Source organism: Apus apus, chromosome 5 (genome assembly GCF_020740795.1).
Source record: "Apus apus isolate bApuApu2 chromosome 5, bApuApu2.pri.cur, whole genome shotgun sequence".
In the NCBI taxonomy this organism is placed as follows: Eukaryota; Metazoa; Chordata; class Aves; order Apodiformes; family Apodidae; genus Apus; species Apus apus.
In genome coordinates this window covers 24305395-24321014 of record NC_067286.1, presented here as the reverse complement: position 1 = coordinate 24321014, position 15620 = coordinate 24305395, and the positions used below count along the sequence as shown (strand labels likewise).

The 15620-nt window shown below is 46.2% G+C and overlaps 2 protein-coding genes across 2 annotated transcripts; both read left to right on the top strand.

Annotated features, from left to right (window-relative positions):
* Window positions 1–2: 2 nt before the first annotated feature.
* Window positions 3–4149, top strand: NDUFS3 (NADH:ubiquinone oxidoreductase core subunit S3). Its single transcript, XM_051621024.1, has 7 exons — window positions 3–157; window positions 279–353; window positions 1133–1230; window positions 1492–1641; window positions 2140–2265; window positions 2571–2690; window positions 3904–4149. The coding sequence occupies exons 1-7, from the start codon at window positions 97–99 to the stop codon at window positions 4069–4071; spliced, it is 798 nt and encodes a 265-aa protein (XP_051476984.1). The 5' UTR covers window positions 3–96; the 3' UTR covers window positions 4072–4149.
* Window positions 4150–9706: 5557 nt separating this feature from the next.
* Window positions 9707–14470, top strand: FAM180B (family with sequence similarity 180 member B). Its single transcript, XM_051621025.1, has 3 exons — window positions 9707–10737; window positions 12575–12654; window positions 13173–14470. The coding sequence occupies exons 1-3, from the start codon at window positions 10671–10673 to the stop codon at window positions 13614–13616; spliced, it is 591 nt and encodes a 196-aa protein (XP_051476985.1). The 5' UTR covers window positions 9707–10670; the 3' UTR covers window positions 13617–14470.
* The last annotated feature ends 1150 nt before the right edge of the window (window positions 14471–15620 follow it).

Sequence of the window (15620 nt, the reverse complement as noted above, 5' to 3'; positions counted from 1 at the left end):
CGTTCCCGGGCGGCCCCGCGCGCACTTCCGCCCCGCGGGGGAAGCGCCGCTTTCCGCTTCCGGCGCGTGCCCTTGCCGGTCCGTGTCCCGGCGGGGATGTTGGCGGCGGCGCGGGGGCTGGCGCGGGCCGCGCTGCGGGGCGGGGCGGCGCTGCGAGGTGAGGCGGCGCGGGGCCGGGGGGCCTGCCCGTCCCGGGGGAGCGGCGGGGCCGGGCCGGCGCGGCGCCGCGGGGAGCTGGCGCGGGGCGGCCGCTGAGACGTGTCGGTTTTTCCCCGCAGCTGGCGCAGGCCCGGGCGCGGCGGCGGCGGCGGTGCGGGCCCGGCTGGCGGGGAGCTCGGCCGCGGAGACTCGGCGTGAGTGAGCGGGGCGGCGGGGCCGGTGGCGGGGGGGGTGCAGGGGCCGCGGGGTGCGCGTTTGTGTGTGTGTGTCCCGCCCGTGTCCCGCCCGGGCCTCGGGGCGCTCCCGGGCGACACAGCTTCCCAGGGAGTGTGTCGGGAAGCGGTTGGCGCCCGTCCGGGAGAGGCCCGGCTCCCGCGCAGGAGAGCGGCGGTGTCGGCAGCCGTGCCCCCGCCTGCTGCCCGGCGGCACAGCCTGCCCCTCGCCGCCCCGGGGGCTGGCAACGAGCTGGAGCCGCAGCAAAAAGCAACAGCAGCAGAAAACCGATACGAGAGCCACGTGTGTTGTGATTTCGGGGCCTTGCTGAGGTGCTGGCACCTAAAACAAAACCGGGATTATTTTGTCTGCAAAAATCATTTCTAGATCCAGGCTGAACGTCACGAGCAGTATCTAAGTTCAGGTTGTTCTGTCATTTCTGCCTTTTCTTTTTCATCTTGTTATTTGCTTTTCTGTCATCTTGTTGGAGTGTTCCTCCTGCAATGGTTCTGTTACAGTGCCTCTGTATTCCACTATACATATATGTGGTATTTAACTTCAGATCTGCCATAAATAAACTCTGCAGGTACCTGAGCCTGCAGCTGCCTGGCTTCTGCCAGAGCTACTGAGAGGCAGCAGCTGAGGGCTACCAGGTCTGAGACTGCTTGAAGAGATTTTTAAGTCAGGGATGAGAGTCACTCCTTTCTGTAACTTTCTGTATTCCCTGCCCTAATGTTGGGAACTTTATTTTTCTCTTTAGCTACTGTCAGACCAAAAAATGAAGTAGAACAGAAACAGCTGTGTGCTTTTGGGGAGTACGTGGCTGAGATTCTGCCCAAGTATATCCAGCAAGTACAGGTAGGTGCAGCTCAATAAATTGTTCCTGGAGGGGGAACGGGACCCCGTGAACGCGCTGCTTGTTTGTTAGCTGTTTTCAGAAGTTGCTCAGGGGAAGAAAGATGTCAGAATTCCATGAAAGTTACTGCTATTATTAAGCCCCTTTCTCTGATGTCATTATGTGTCTGCTGTACTCTGTTTGTTTAGGTATCCTGCTGGATTCAGCATAATGTTCAGTCCTGTTGGTGTTTGTACTGATGCCCTTTCCACTGTTTTCATCAGGTGACGTGTTTCAATGAGCTGGAACTTCTCATCCATCCAGATGGGATCATTCCAGTTTTGACCTTCCTTCGAGATCACACTAATGCCCAGTTCAAATCCTTGGCTGACTTGACTGCTGTTGATGTCCCATCCCGGCAGTACCGCTTTGAGGTAAGAACTGCTCACAGGTGCAGGACTTGGAGAGTTTCACAAGTGCTGTGGGTGCTGTTGCAGCTCTGACTACACTTTAGCTTTCTGACAGCAAAAGGAAAATCCAAGCACACAGCTTGCAGCCACTCTATGGGCTGATTATAGCTTTCTGAGTTTTGTATTGGTATTAGTTTTTATTATTATTTTAATAAATCTGCTTCTATTTCAACCCGTGGGTCTCCTTTCCTTTTCCCAGTTCTCCTTCTGGGGTGGGGAGGGGTCACTGGGTGATAGAACAGCTGTCTAAATGAAGACAACTTCTGAAGATCAAAGTGGTAAGCTATTGGAACCTCAGCTGCAACCATGTCTTTTAGTGCCCAGCTCTGAACTCCTGGATGTGATTCTGCTGATACAGAATATTTAAAATAATCTTTATGTGCCTTTGCTTAGCCAGCACTGTACTGCAAAGAGGTCTGGAAACACTGTACAGGACGAGTGACTTTTTTTATTCTGCTTCAGATTGTTTACAATCTCCTGTCTCTGCGGTTCAACAGTCGGATCCGTGTGAAGACATACACGGATGAGCTGACACCTGTTGACTCAGCAGTGTCTGTGCACAAGGCAGCAAACTGGTATGAAAGAGAGGTGAGTGCCAGTGTACCTGGGAGCAGAATCTTTGTGGAGAGGGGCTGCGTTTTCCTAAATAAACTGGTTCTTGGAATGCCCTGGAGAAGAAAGAGAAAAGTGTTTCCCTGGCTGCCTTTTCAGAATAGGAGATAAAAGGGTGTTTGATTTGCTTTGGAATTAGTTGCTACATAAATTTCTCTGGCATTGCACAAAGCCAGACATGGAACTGAGATATTATGGTCATTATACATGAGAGTTTTTTTGTTTGTTTGGTTTTGTGTTTTTCAAATATAATACAACTTACTTGGCTCCCTTTCATTTAGGTTTGGGACATGTATGGTGTTTTCTTTGCCAACCACCCTGATCTAAGGCGAATCCTCACAGACTATGGGTTTGAGGGCCATCCTTTCAGGAAGGACTTTCCACTGTCTGGATATGTGGAGGTAGGAGATATGCTCATGTCTGAAGTTATCAAATATCTCCCATACTCTCACCTGAGTTTCAGTACAGAAATGTGACTGCTTTGCAATCCTTTTTTTGAAAGGCATTAAGGAGGTTTCACTTGTCTGTATCCCAGAGGAGTTGTATAGGTCTCCTGCATGGAAATTTGAAGTCATCACAAAGTAGTGTCAGTAATAAGGCAGCCTAAGGCCAGAGACATTGAGGAAACTTAATCACCAAAGACACTTGTCAGAGAAAGGGCTTCTGCTTTTAACATGTCTTCTGAAAGATTAAACTTTCCACTGCAAAACTGGAAAGTCCCAGAAGAATGAAGGACTGAATTGATCTTGGTGCAGTTGGAACTCCACTTTGTGAAGTTTTGTAGGCCCAGATTATAAAACTCTAGTTGAACTGACTGTTGGCGTTTGCCAGACCTCTGTGTGTCAAACCACAAGTGAAATGAGTGCATTCGGTATCTTACCTAGTTCCCAAATGACTGCCTTGCAGAAGCAGCTGTATTTTGTGCACTTGTAAGACTGAGCTGTGTCTCAGGAGAAAACAGTGAGGTTCTGCAGGCAACAGAGGGTTTTAAGAAAACTAGAAATCCTAGTGACGTCTGGACGGTACCTCCTGAGCTGTGGTTTGGGGATCTGGACTGGCACAGTGAGTAGAAGTCAAGCCAATGAGAAGTGTCTTGACATTCATCTACACTTCACCCCAGTTGTCTTTTTGTCCCATGTTCTGAGTGTTAGCTAAGAAGGGCAACTAAAACCCAACAAACTGCCACATTGTAAAGATTCATGAGAGCAGTCCCCAGCTACGTTGGGTGGACAAGCTGCCATGTTTCTGTGACTCTGGGGAAATTCCTTTGTCATACGACAAACAAAATGTGTTATTCCATGTGAACTTCATACAGGCTGTAAGTTGAGCACCCCGTATTCAGGGTGGTTACTCAAAACACCTGAGGTACGCAATAGCAAAGAGGACGGTTTTCCTGGACAGTCCAGAGATCTTGGTGGCATCTGAAGGAAGGCCTCTTGTTGAATAATGAGGAGAACTGAAGTTGTGGTGGAGGCCTGTGGCCTACTCATGGCATAAGAAGCAGGATTGCCTGCACCAGGGGGTGCTGTGGGTCATTGCTGGGTACAGCTAATAGCAGAGATGCTGTGGGAACTGTGTGGAAGTGACTGGCCTGAGTTCTTTGTGCTCTTGTAGGTGCGGTATGATGATGAAGTGAAACGGGTAGTGGCAGAGCCTGTGGAGCTATCTCAGGAATTTCGCAAGTTTGATCTAAATAGTCCTTGGGAAGCATTTCCTGCCTATCGTGCAGCTCCAGAACCCCTGAAAATAGAAGCAGGAGCCAAGAAAGAAGATGCAAAATAGCAACAGAACGGAGCTGATGCATGGCACCATCCTTTCTGTTCTGACATAGTATTTATAATAATAAAAATTCATATGAGATTCCTGCCTGTTGTTGTCACATGAATAATGTTTTCAAACTAGATGAAAAGTCCAGGGTGAGGAGTGCTAATTTAGCATCCTGATAATCCAACTGATAGATGCTTACCTGCTGTTTGAGTTTTAGGACTCTGGATTTGTCTTTTTGGTTAGCAAATTGAATGGAGTCCAGGCATTCCGTGTGGCTAAGATGCTTTTGTGTACCCTGCTGCTGCTAGTTGTCCCTCGGGCACAAATCCTAACCTGAGGACTCCCTAGGAGACTGGACTGAAGCAGCTGTGGAGCTTAAGCAATGGGACAGCAGTATCTCAGCTCCAAGATGGGTTTTGGGAGGACCAGAATAATGTGGCAAACAGGCAAAGCTCTTGTAAATGGTTCTATAAGTGGTTCTGGTACAGTTCTTAGGACCACACAAGATGTACCTGTATCCAGACTAAGACAATTGTTGAAATTTCTGCATTGTTTCCTTAGGGATTAGGTGACTGCCTATTCTCCTGGCAGAAGGAGCTGCAGGTAACATTCATGTGCCACTTCCACATGCTGGCTTTTTCTTCCCAATCAAGCTGTCTTTACTTTCTCCAGAATCTTTAGACTGTGCTTTTTCCTACAGTCAATAATACCTCCCTTCTCTTGTCCCACAGACAAGAGTCTGCCTTTTTGTTGTTGTGCCATTTATTTTGAGCTGTATTCTATAACAGCATTATCACTATTTTTGATCCTGTGGAAAATCTTAGCTCTCTCCAAAAAAGAAAAAAAAACACAAATACTGTCATTTCTGTCCAGCCACCACCTGTTTCAATGGGATGACATTACAGCAGTCATCAATTAATAATGTGCCTTGTCCTTAGTCCAGAAAATGTGTAATGCAGTTCTGCATCAGAAAGCTGACTGACCTTAAAGATCTTAAAACTATTGTACCAGAGATTTCATAAACTAATTCACAAGCTGTTTGTAGGGATTCCCTGAATCACTACTTAAGCTTTTTAAGTTGTAAGAGCACTAATTAAAAAGAGGGTTGGAGGAGGTTAGAGAATGGAATGGAGGAAGAGGAAAATAATTAATTAAATCAAGAAAGAAAAGGGACAGGTACTCATTGTGACTAGAATTTGATCCATTTGCAAGAGTAAAGAGCTGAACCGTACGGTAAGAATCAGGTTTCGTGTTTGTTTGTTTTTTTCCTCTCCAGCTTTGTCAGCGTGGGCTTAAATTTTTAGTTATTTTTTTATTTTTTAAATTTGTTTCAGGCTGCTGTGTCTGGCAGTGTTTGGGATGTGACTCAGAACAGTGTTCTCTAGTTAAAATTAATGGCATTTGCCACTCACCTTAGAAGTTACTGCTCTTTTATGGGAAAGAGAAGGGAATACAAATCAGCAGAACTCGAGTTTTATACAATTCTCAGCTCCACTTTGGATCTGCCATCAATTGAGCCGATTAAATAGGAAGTGTACTTTTAGTCCTTCCTATGTGTTCCACAGCTGGTTCTGTGGTTTTCTGTTGTGGTGGCTCTTTGCATGTCAATGCCTATTGCACAAGATAAGTTTTGGCACCACTTCTGTTATCATGAAGATGATTTAAAAAGCACATTTCTGCCACCCCCCCTTATTCCAGAGGAAGACCATGAAGTTGATCAGAGGGCTGGAACACCTCCTTTGAAGACAGGCTGAGAGAGCTGGGATTGTTCAGCCTGGAGAAGGTCCTGAGGAGACCTCATAGCAGCCCCAGTACCTGAAGGGGCTACAGGAAAGCTGGAGAGAGACTTTTTACAAGGGTGTGTAGTGATAGGACAAGGGGGAACGGCTTCAAACTAGAAGAGGGCAGATATAGATCAGACAAGGAAAAAATTCTTTAGTGTGAGGGTGGTGAGACACTGGCACAGGTTGCCCAGGGAAGGTGGGGATGCCCCCTCCCTGGAAGTGTTCAAGAGCAGGTTGGATGGGGCTCTGAGCAACCTGATCTAGTGGGAGGTGTCCCTGCCCATGCAGGGAGGATTGGAACTAGATGGTCTTTATGGTCCCTTCCAACCCAAACTTTTCTGTGATTCTCCCTCCCCCATCCCAGGTTGCTTGAGGCACTGTGCCAAGATTCACAGCCTATGTATCAGAAAAAATGTGTATTTTCCAGTACAGTAAGTTAGAAAAGTGATGGTAGCAGAAACAAAAGAAAAACTGCCATTTTAGCATAACGTTTGTGAAAAGGGAGAATTTGATTGATGTAACATCAAAAGAAGTTAGACACAATGCCCCATCAAGTTAGACAAAATGCAGGGTTTGCTGAAGAATGGGTGTCCTGGAGTCAAAGTAGCCAGCCCTGTGGGGACAGACATTTGCTCCAGCTGGTATTTAATGTGTGGAATTTTTGCTAATGCACCCACATCTCTTCTCATTAGGGAAACCTGGGAGCATAAGAAGAGTGCAATTTACTCACCCAGACGCATTATCCCAGGGCACCAGAGTTTACTCAGCCTCCCAAAGTGCTGTCAGTGTTGACACGCTACCTTCTCCACTGCTCCTGAGCCCCAGGGTCCATCCTTACCCATGGAACCTGCTCTCTCTGAGCTCCTTGTGGCTGGTGCTCAAGGCTGTGGTCAGCTTGGTCAAACACACAGCTGTCTTCCAAATCCTCTGCTTCTGCCTGGTCCACACTGCCAGCTTCCATGAAGCTTGTTTGCCTGGATTGGATTTCCCAGCTGTAGGAGGGTGTTGGATGAGATGCAAGTCAGATGTAACTGACTTCCAGACACAGTGTTTAGAAGAGAAATTCTCTGGTACTGCAGAGACAGACTTTCAGTGATGACTCACAGTCACCATGTTGAGCCTCCCCAGCTGAGTAGGTTTTGCTGTTGTTTTCCAGAACTCTGGCATTTCTCCCTACAGCTGGGTGAGCAGACTCTCCTCCCTGAGGATGTGGCTGTTGATGGTGTCAGGGTATTCACCTGCATCACGGCCACACCGTCTGTAGAGGCCCTTATGATTGGTCTCCAGTCAAAATCCAGATGGGGATTTCAGCTGGGCCTTGCACTTCTGCAGAACAGAGCTTGTGGGGACTGCTGTAGGGCAGGCTGGATGACACCATGCCATGTCTCACCCATCACACCACCTCCCAGTACATCTTCTCCAAGTTGTGTGAGGCCTGAGGGGGTTCCTTTTATGCAGTAGGTCCAGTGGAATGGGGCTCTCCCTGTCACTGTTACACAGCCCATTAATCCTTCAAGCAAGGAATGCAGCTCTAAAACTGAAAGAAAAAGATAAGGAAAGCATTTGTGTAAGGACTAGCAGCACCATACCTGGAAAATACCAGTACAACAGTGGAGGTCCCAGCTGGTTACAGACAGTGCTTCCCTCAAAATGTTCGTTCTTCTTTGGCTACTGTGACTCAAACCTGACCTTCCTAGGGAGTCATGTATGTCCTTTTACTTCTCCTCTTTCCTTAGTCTTCCTCTTCCCATCTTCCTTCCCTAACCACCTGCCAGACAGGCCCAGGCTGGAACCTGTGGTCTACCCAAGTCCAGGGCAAGATGCTTGAAGCAAGAGATTTCTCCAGTTCTGTAAGCAGTTACCCTTTTGTGAAGATGCTTCTATCTCTCTGCAGTCCCATCTCAAAGAAACCTCCTAAAGAAGCTCTTCTGGTGCTGTATTAACCACACCTTGTACCTTCTGCCACTGCTTTGGACCACATGTGTCTCTAAGAACAGCCTGTGTAGGTCCCCTGTGGCAAGATGCATGTCCCAGCATACAGATGTCATCTGTAATGGGACAAGGAAGCAGCAGAAAACTGCTGTGTTGATAGGTGGCTTCAGCTGTGCAACCACCACTCTGGGTATGTTTACAATTGAAAAATCAAAGATCCAAACGAGGTAACAAAGTCAAAGGTCTGTACAAATAATGTAACGATGGATGTTGGTGCTAAATAAGGCAAGAAACACGAGGATTAGGGCCTGCAGGAGTTTGTAATGTGAGAACCAGAGGAATTCTTTGCAGCTGATCCTGACACTTTGATCGTGGCAAACTGAGGTTAGGGTGGCTGCAGCCTCACTGCTCTTTTTGCTTACTAGTTCCTCACTCTGTTGCCTTAGCTGCCCCATGACAGGCAAAGCTTCAGCCATTGGGAGCAAATTTTGCACCAGCATCCAACCAGCTCCTGCAGTTTTTTGTCCCTTGTATTGTGTTTCCTTTTCCTGTCTTCTTCCTTCAGGAGGCCATGGTGGAAAGCATGAAACCAGGCAAGGTGCCCCTGCCAAAACCTGGCTGGGTGTGATGTTTTGAAGCTGCTCCTGCAGCAGACAATGTGGCCAGGGAGGCTGCAGAGGGCTAGGGCTGTGCACACTCTGCTGTGAATATCTGGCAAGGACAAAACCCCTCAGGGGGAGCAGGTGCACCCCTAACCTTGCAGTCACATGTGTGGGGACTACATGCAGCTGTCAGGGAGTCCAGCTTGTTTCTATGCCCCACATAATTACTGCTTCTTTACAAACAGCTAAGGCATGTTTATCACCCTGCAATTACCTTTCTGTACAGGATAGTGAGGCAATTCTACAAAGGCAGCATCTACCACTGATGCTTCTCTCATGCCTGCCAGTGTATCAATCACCTAAGCACAGCCTCTGAGCCTCCTCTCTTCTTCGTCCCACCAGCTTGGGTGTCCTCCTCTAGGCACTTCAGCTGCAAGCAGTTCCTTGGAAAGATTCCCTATGACAAAGTCATATATGGCCTTTGCAAGTGTTGGCCCAAATCCCAGATTCCTCCTTGTGTCACATGCTGCATGCTAAGGGAGGCTATTTCATAGCCCATGAGATGTAGGTCTTTTGCATAGCAACTTCTAGACAAATTCATGTGGATCGTAGGGCACTCTGGCACAAAACAGAAAGCACATCAATCTCACTACACAGATGGGCCATCAGCATCTGCCTCCTGAGTAGGGTGTGATTGAGTTCAACCAAAGATGTCTCACCCCAGAAGAAAGGGATGCAACTAAAACATAAGCAGCAGAAAATGAAAACTGAGAGAAGCATAGTCTGCCTTGAAGATTGCCAAGGCCATGACAGAAACACAGGTTCTGTTCTGATTCAAACTGAGAGTAAAAATGGCTCTGGATATTGAGAGCCACTCCTTCCTTGATAAATCTTTGGGACTCCTCAATCTTGTGCTGCTTTTTCCTTGCTGGTGTGAGTCAACATGTTGCCAGGTACAACTGCAAATCCCAAAAGTTTCAGAAGACTTGCTGTTTTTACAGAATCGTCAAGGTTGGAAAGGACCTCTGAGATCACTGAGTCTAACCATCAATGCACAAAAAAACCCAACAACCAACCAAACAACCACATACACTGCACCAAAAAACACCCACAACCCCTCACCCCCACAACCTTGGCCACTAGAGCATGCCCTGTAGTGCCACATTTCTTGAATACCTCCAAGGATGGTGACTCACACTTTCACACTGACAATTCACTAACTGGAACATCATCCCTACCCTCACCCTATCTGGTCACAACGGGCACTACAAACTGACACCCTGCAATTTGCTGAGAAAGGTATGTGTTTCAGCTCCACTTTATCAGTTTTCTAGGCAGATTTCTTTCCACAAAGACCACCTTTAGCCTGAGGGAGATGGTAGTATTACTTATTATTATTTATGTGTATAATCATGCCATCCAAGAGCCTGTTGGAGAACCCAAGATAATGCTGTGCCATACGGAGTAGAAATAGAGAAAACCTTGACTGGAGATGGGGCACTAATAAAACTGCAAAGATGTGTAGAGTACAAATATTTGCTGTGGAAGGAATCAGGTGAAGTTTTGTCTGTGTAATTCACAACGTCTAAGGCAGACCATGCTCATCGTAACCCAAAAGTCTTGTCACAGGAGAGGACAATGAAGTGCTAAAACTTGGCTGGCTCTGCCCCTTGCTGTTTGCCAGGTCAGTATGTGGAGTTCTCCCTCTGGAAGGTTTGATACAGAATGGAACGAATGACATCTCTTCTGCCTGCTTGTATATTTTGGCTGTCAGTGCCCTTCCATGAATTTGCACAGACTGATGGCCTTATCTGTTTGTGATATTGTGAGATTGTTTGCAGACATTCAAACTCAGGGAAAAGGAAAACTGGAAACAAAACCAAGGAGCTGAGCAGAAGTGTCACAGAAATATGACAGAGGCACCATGTGGAGGCTGAAAGGACCAGGGGGTCCCCCCTTCTTCAAAGGCAATTGTGTAGTGAAATCTCTTTTAAGTAATAACTTCATATAATAAATTGCAGCAGGAAAACAGTATTTGGAAAAGAAGTTTAAACAATTCTGCCAAAAACGTCACAACTATGTCTTCCAAGTTTCCAAAGTATGATGGAAAATATCCCTTGGGGTCAGCAAGTTGAACTGCAAGCCCTTCCCAGCACTGCAACCAAGAAACACAGGATGATGGATCTGTCCCAACAGAGGCTGCTGGGATCAGAACAGCACAGGGAGACATCACAGCAAAGGACACTGTCCACCGAGTGGTGGACACCACCAGGGACTGCCGCTGGGGAGAGCTGCCATGGCCCAGGTGCAGCTCAATGTCTGGCTGATCCTGTGCATTTTGGCTGGATCCCAGAGGCTGACAGGTAGGAATTGCACCTGTTCGCGATGCAGTTTCTTGGCTTGGCAAATGTTCACGCTACACCAGGAGCATTTGCCTGCTTCTTCAGCTGTGGTCAAATGCTTCAGCTAGCTGTGCTGAGACAGGACGGAGCTGGGGTCACAGCTGGGGCTGCTCAGTGGGGAGGTACTTGTACCTCCTTGCAGGATGAAGACCCCATGCTTTCTTTGGTGGCAGAGGCAGAGGAGGATTTTCTTAGGTCTTTAGCTGAAAAAGCCTTCTCCTGCAATCATGTTTGTGGATTTCTAGATTCTTTTCTGGAAGGAAAACACCTTGTTGGAATAATAAAGTAAATAAGGGACCATTTTCCCATCTCCAAAAATATATTATTTCAATACATTATTTGTTATGCTTTGTTTAACTTTTGTTTTCCTCTACTTGAAAATCTAATGCTGCATGAATTTGTAAGCCAGTTACTGATAAGAACAGCTTGGCAGCTATTCAACGAATTAACTGACTTTGCAGCCAGTCAGATGTATCTCAGTAGAAGGTCTGTGAACCTAGCAGATCAGTTAGCAGAGAGAAGACCAGCAAAGAAATAATGTAGTATCTTTACCTGAGCTAAAAGCCTTGCTGGCACATCCTTGGAGGAGTAGGAAAGAGCAGCTACATCTCTGCTTACATTCCAAAGCCACAGCTGATTTGGATCAGGGAGCCTGCAGCTGTGCAGAGAAACAAACCTCCTCAGCCTAGGGGGTAGCAGTGCACTTCTTTAGGCAGCTCATACATCTCCTTGAAAAGCTTTCATGAAGAATGGAAAGTTAGAAGCTGGGTTTAGTAGTAGTCATTACACACGTACAGTATTAAGTAATGTTTCTTCTTTCTATAAGCAGCTGCTGACCTGGAGTGCTCAATACAAATTCTCCCTCTTTTTTATATAAAAAAGCCTGAATCCATATAAAAATAAAATAATGCATCAGAGAGCTTACTATTTTATATGAGCTTTTTCCATTTCATGTTTCTTGACCTGAAGGATGAGTCTGTAAGGAGTAGAAGAGGGTCCCGGCTACATGACTATGCTGATCGACAGAGAGAAGGGAGAGGATGCAACCTCCCTCCCGCAGTCCTGGACTGAGGGTACTTGAGACTCCTTTTTTCACACAAAAAAAGAAATAATAAAGGCAAAACAAATGCATAAAGTTAAAGCACTAGAGAGTAAATTAAAATGGAACAATTTTTAGGGTTAATGTGACTCTCAAATTAATAAACTCCCATTCCTCCATTTTTCTCAGTTTAAATGATGTTGGGTGGCCCAGCAGGGAATTAGCTGGGCAGGAGAAGAGCCATAATGGATCTGATCAGGTTTCTTTTATACCCACACTATGCCCCCCACCTGCAGCAGATGCTCAGGGAAGAAGTATAAAACCAGGATAAGCATCAGGCTATGTTTACACCAGAGGGTCAAGGAGCCTTCCAGCACCCTCCTTCCACTGGGCAGCATTACCTTCTCCAGCAAAAACTGCCAAGAAACCAAAACACATCAGTTCAAAACCCACCCATACTGGGCACGAAGGGCTTCCTTGCTGCCTGCCAAAGCAAGTGCTTCTGCTGCTCTGTGCTTCAGCTCTGCTGGCAGGATTAAGGGCCGTCATATCCAAAACTTAAACTTGCTTCTCCTAACCACTCTACTTCTCTTGAAATCTTGTTTTGCTCATCAAAATCCCGTGGTAAACATCTGTCATGTTTGGCAAACTATCAGCAGCAGCTCAGAAATGCTGAGGATGTTATTGACAAACAAATGACAAAAATGCATGGGATGGGCCGTGGTCTTGCATTACCAGACTCTGCCTGGTTTCTTCCAGATGAACATCTTCGTGGCAGAGATGGTGCCAGAGCCAACGCACCCCATCGTGGCCCAGAGGACGCCAACGTCATGTTAGAGGTCTCCCGGGGTGTTTACCTGCCTGCATATAAAACCTCACACATTCTGCTTTTTCTCATCCCTGCTGGATTTTGGGAACACCTGGAAAATGCCTTGGCAATGAAGGCCTAATTATGTTTGTGCTCCCTGCCACTGGGAGGTGCAGCTGAAGGGAGTTCTAAACCCCCTCCATGGCACCTCACAGCTCTGAGGTGGGACAAGGGACCCCCTTCAGCCAGGGTGGCTGTGCCAGGGAGCTGCTGCGGGTGGGACTGTGGTGGGAGAGGCAGAACAGGAGGTGAGAGCTGGACAAGTCCCAAGGGCAAACCGAGGCATGGGGCTGGTCAGAAACAGGGTGTGGTTCTGGCAGACAATGACATGGAGTGGGACTAGGCGGGACGTGGGCAGCGAGTCAAGAAGCAGACGCCTCTCGGTCTGGCCTGAGATTTGTCGGAGTTGCAGGTGGCTTTACAGCTCAGCTATAACTGGCGGAGGGTTTGTGCTAGGTTTCCTGTGCACATGCTGCTCTTCTTTTCCAGATGCTCTGGGGAGGGCTGGATATTCAGGCCAATGGGACAATGTGGCTTCGGGATGAGGAGCTGGCCTCCCTGCGCCCAGCACGGCGGCTCATGCAGCTTTTAGAGGATGAAGTTCCTAAAACACCGACAGAGATTGAGCAGCATCTGAGATACTATTCACTGACCAATGCCCCTTTGCCTCTGACTGAATTTGATCGTCTCCTTTTCACCAGTGTTTACTGTGCCTACCAGGTTCGTTCCATGCAGGGTGTGGATAAAAACATCTGGATTCGTTTTTTCTCTCAACTGGTTGATGAAATGTTTCGTGATCTGTGCAAGGGGCTCTGCCCAGCAAATACCACCCTACTCCTGGCTTCTTGGCCCTGGAAGGAGAAGCCTTCACATTTAGCATCCCTGAAACATGTCTATCATTCCAACCTGGCCAGGACCAAGAGAGACACTTGATAAGGGAAACTACCATAGGAAAGGACACTTTAGCTGCATCCTTGGTTATTTTGAATGCTTTCTGCATTATTCAGGACTTTGTACAAATAGCATTTATTTTTAAATGAAGCAGGACAAAACTGTAAGGTGCATTTCACTTTTTTTTTTTTTTTCTTTCCCCTGTTGTCTTTTATTATTTATTTTTTAAACTGGGCTGTGCTGAAAGAGGCAGTGCTATTTAGATGTGTTATCTGATATGATCACGGATGCTTACTGGGGAGATGCCCTTGAAAGTTTTTTTCCAGGATGTTACACTGGTGTCCTAGCTGACTTAATTTCAGATAATTCAGTTCAACCTCTTTATATTCACCCTGTGTTTTCAGTCTACTACATTATCTTTTCTCCGGTCTAGTAACCAGCTAAGCAGATGCATGATATAGGTCACATGTTTAATTTCAGCTTTCCACTCATGTGGCAGCACATTTTATATGTCCATATCCCATCTCATGTATTCATTTTTCTTTAAAAAGTAACCTGAAAATGTACATATCCTATGAAGCTTTCTAGTATTTGCATATCATATTTACACATGGACATAGCTTTGTGTCAGTTATCAGTTTGGAATACACTTCCTTAAATCTCATTTAAATTCCTAAGGATTGTGACCTAGTTATTTCTTCTGCAGATTTTACCTCTTCCATGAAGTTATTTTGTACAGCTATGGCACTTTTCAAGCCAAACATAACAAATACACAACCTAAAATCAGAAACAACTCAAAATCAGAAATAGAGTTATTTTATAGAAAGAGACCATTAACTTTTCTGTGTTTTACACAGTGGAGTGTGGAACTAAATAAATGCAATTATCTACTTGGGAGGGTTTTGCTTTGATTTTTTTGGGGTTTTTTTTGTCTCTACTAGTTGTTCTGCTGCCATTATAGGTACATTCATTTTGAACATTCATTGTGTGCACTTGAATAGTGGGATCCATAATTCCCTATCAATATACTCTTAATTTTCCATGCTCAGTAAAGGAGGCATGTGTGACATTCAAAGTGGGCACTGCTAGCTTTTGACCTAGTTAATTTTTTTCTAAGCCATTGTTGCCCAACAGATGGAGAGGAGAAATGGTGAGGCAGGGATAGGAAGCCTGAAGGCAAGATGCCACAGAGAATGGTTTTTGAGGTCAGGTTAGGACTGTGACAGAAGACAGATTTATACAGTTCATAAAGCAGGTTGGTTGGTGCTTGGTTTTATTTACTGATTTTCTCAAAGGATGTAGGAATTATGATCAGCATTTTATCTGAATAACAACTTCTAGTAAACTGGTGTCCCACCTAATGTTCTTCTATTCTTATACTGGGGTTTTTTACATAACTCCAATGTTTACCCTTCATCATTTTCCTAAATATGCCCCCAGGCTTTAATGTCTAGGATATGGATGGAATGACAGAAGCAGGGAGTGGCTGCAGGTAAGTACAGTTTGAGCACAGATGATGAGCTTCGATGATGCATCAAAGGCTGAGCTGGGGTGACACGAGTGCATGAAAATATTGTCTTGCTGGAAAATATACAGTCTGAGTTACATGAATGCCTGAGGGCTGAGGAGGCTGACTCGATGACACAGATGTGCAAGTAAACTCTTTTGAATGCAGGATTTTGTTAGAATCAGTTTAAGAGTATTGGTATCTGTTGAGCAATTAGAAATTAAACCCAAGTGATGTTCCAAAGTTTTCTGCATGCTCAGGATGATGCACATTTGCAGTTTATGTATTTTGGGGGACAACCCACAGTTTAGCTACACTGAAACAGCACCAATCGCACTTTGATGACGCCTCCAGCCTCTTGTTTTCCCACTACCCACTTGTGTGTGTCACGCCGTCAGTGCTGACTGTCCTGCAGGAACACACCAGTGCCCTCTACAGCCACACCAGTTTCTCAACAGCAGCACTGCGGCTCGGTGGAACACGCTGTTTAAGAAAGCACAGGAGCACAGATCACTTAATGGTACCTTTGGTCCCGTTT

What these genes read in the sequence shown, in the direction of transcription:
- NDUFS3 (XM_051621024.1), top strand. Translation starts at nt 97, where the DNA reads ATGTTGGCGGCGGCGCGGGGGCTGGCGCGGGCCGCGCTGCGGGGCGGG. An exon ending in AGTATATCCAGCAAGTACAG is followed by an intron (nt 1,231 to 1,491) that starts GTAGGTGCAGCT and finishes TGTTTTCATCAG; the next exon opens with GTGACGTGTTTCAATGAGCT. An exon ending in CAAACTGGTATGAAAGAGAG is followed by an intron (nt 2,266 to 2,570) that starts GTGAGTGCCAGT and finishes CCTTTCATTTAG; the next exon opens with GTTTGGGACATGTATGGTGT.
- FAM180B (XM_051621025.1), top strand. Translation starts at nt 10,671, where the DNA reads ATGGCCCAGGTGCAGCTCAATGTCTGGCTGATCCTGTGCATTTTGGCT. An exon ending in TGGATCCCAGAGGCTGACAG is followed by an intron (nt 10,738 to 12,574) that starts GTAGGAATTGCA and finishes GGTTTCTTCCAG; the next exon opens with ATGAACATCTTCGTGGCAGA. An exon ending in ACGCCAACGTCATGTTAGAG is followed by an intron (nt 12,655 to 13,172) that starts GTCTCCCGGGGT and finishes CTTCTTTTCCAG; the next exon opens with ATGCTCTGGGGAGGGCTGGA.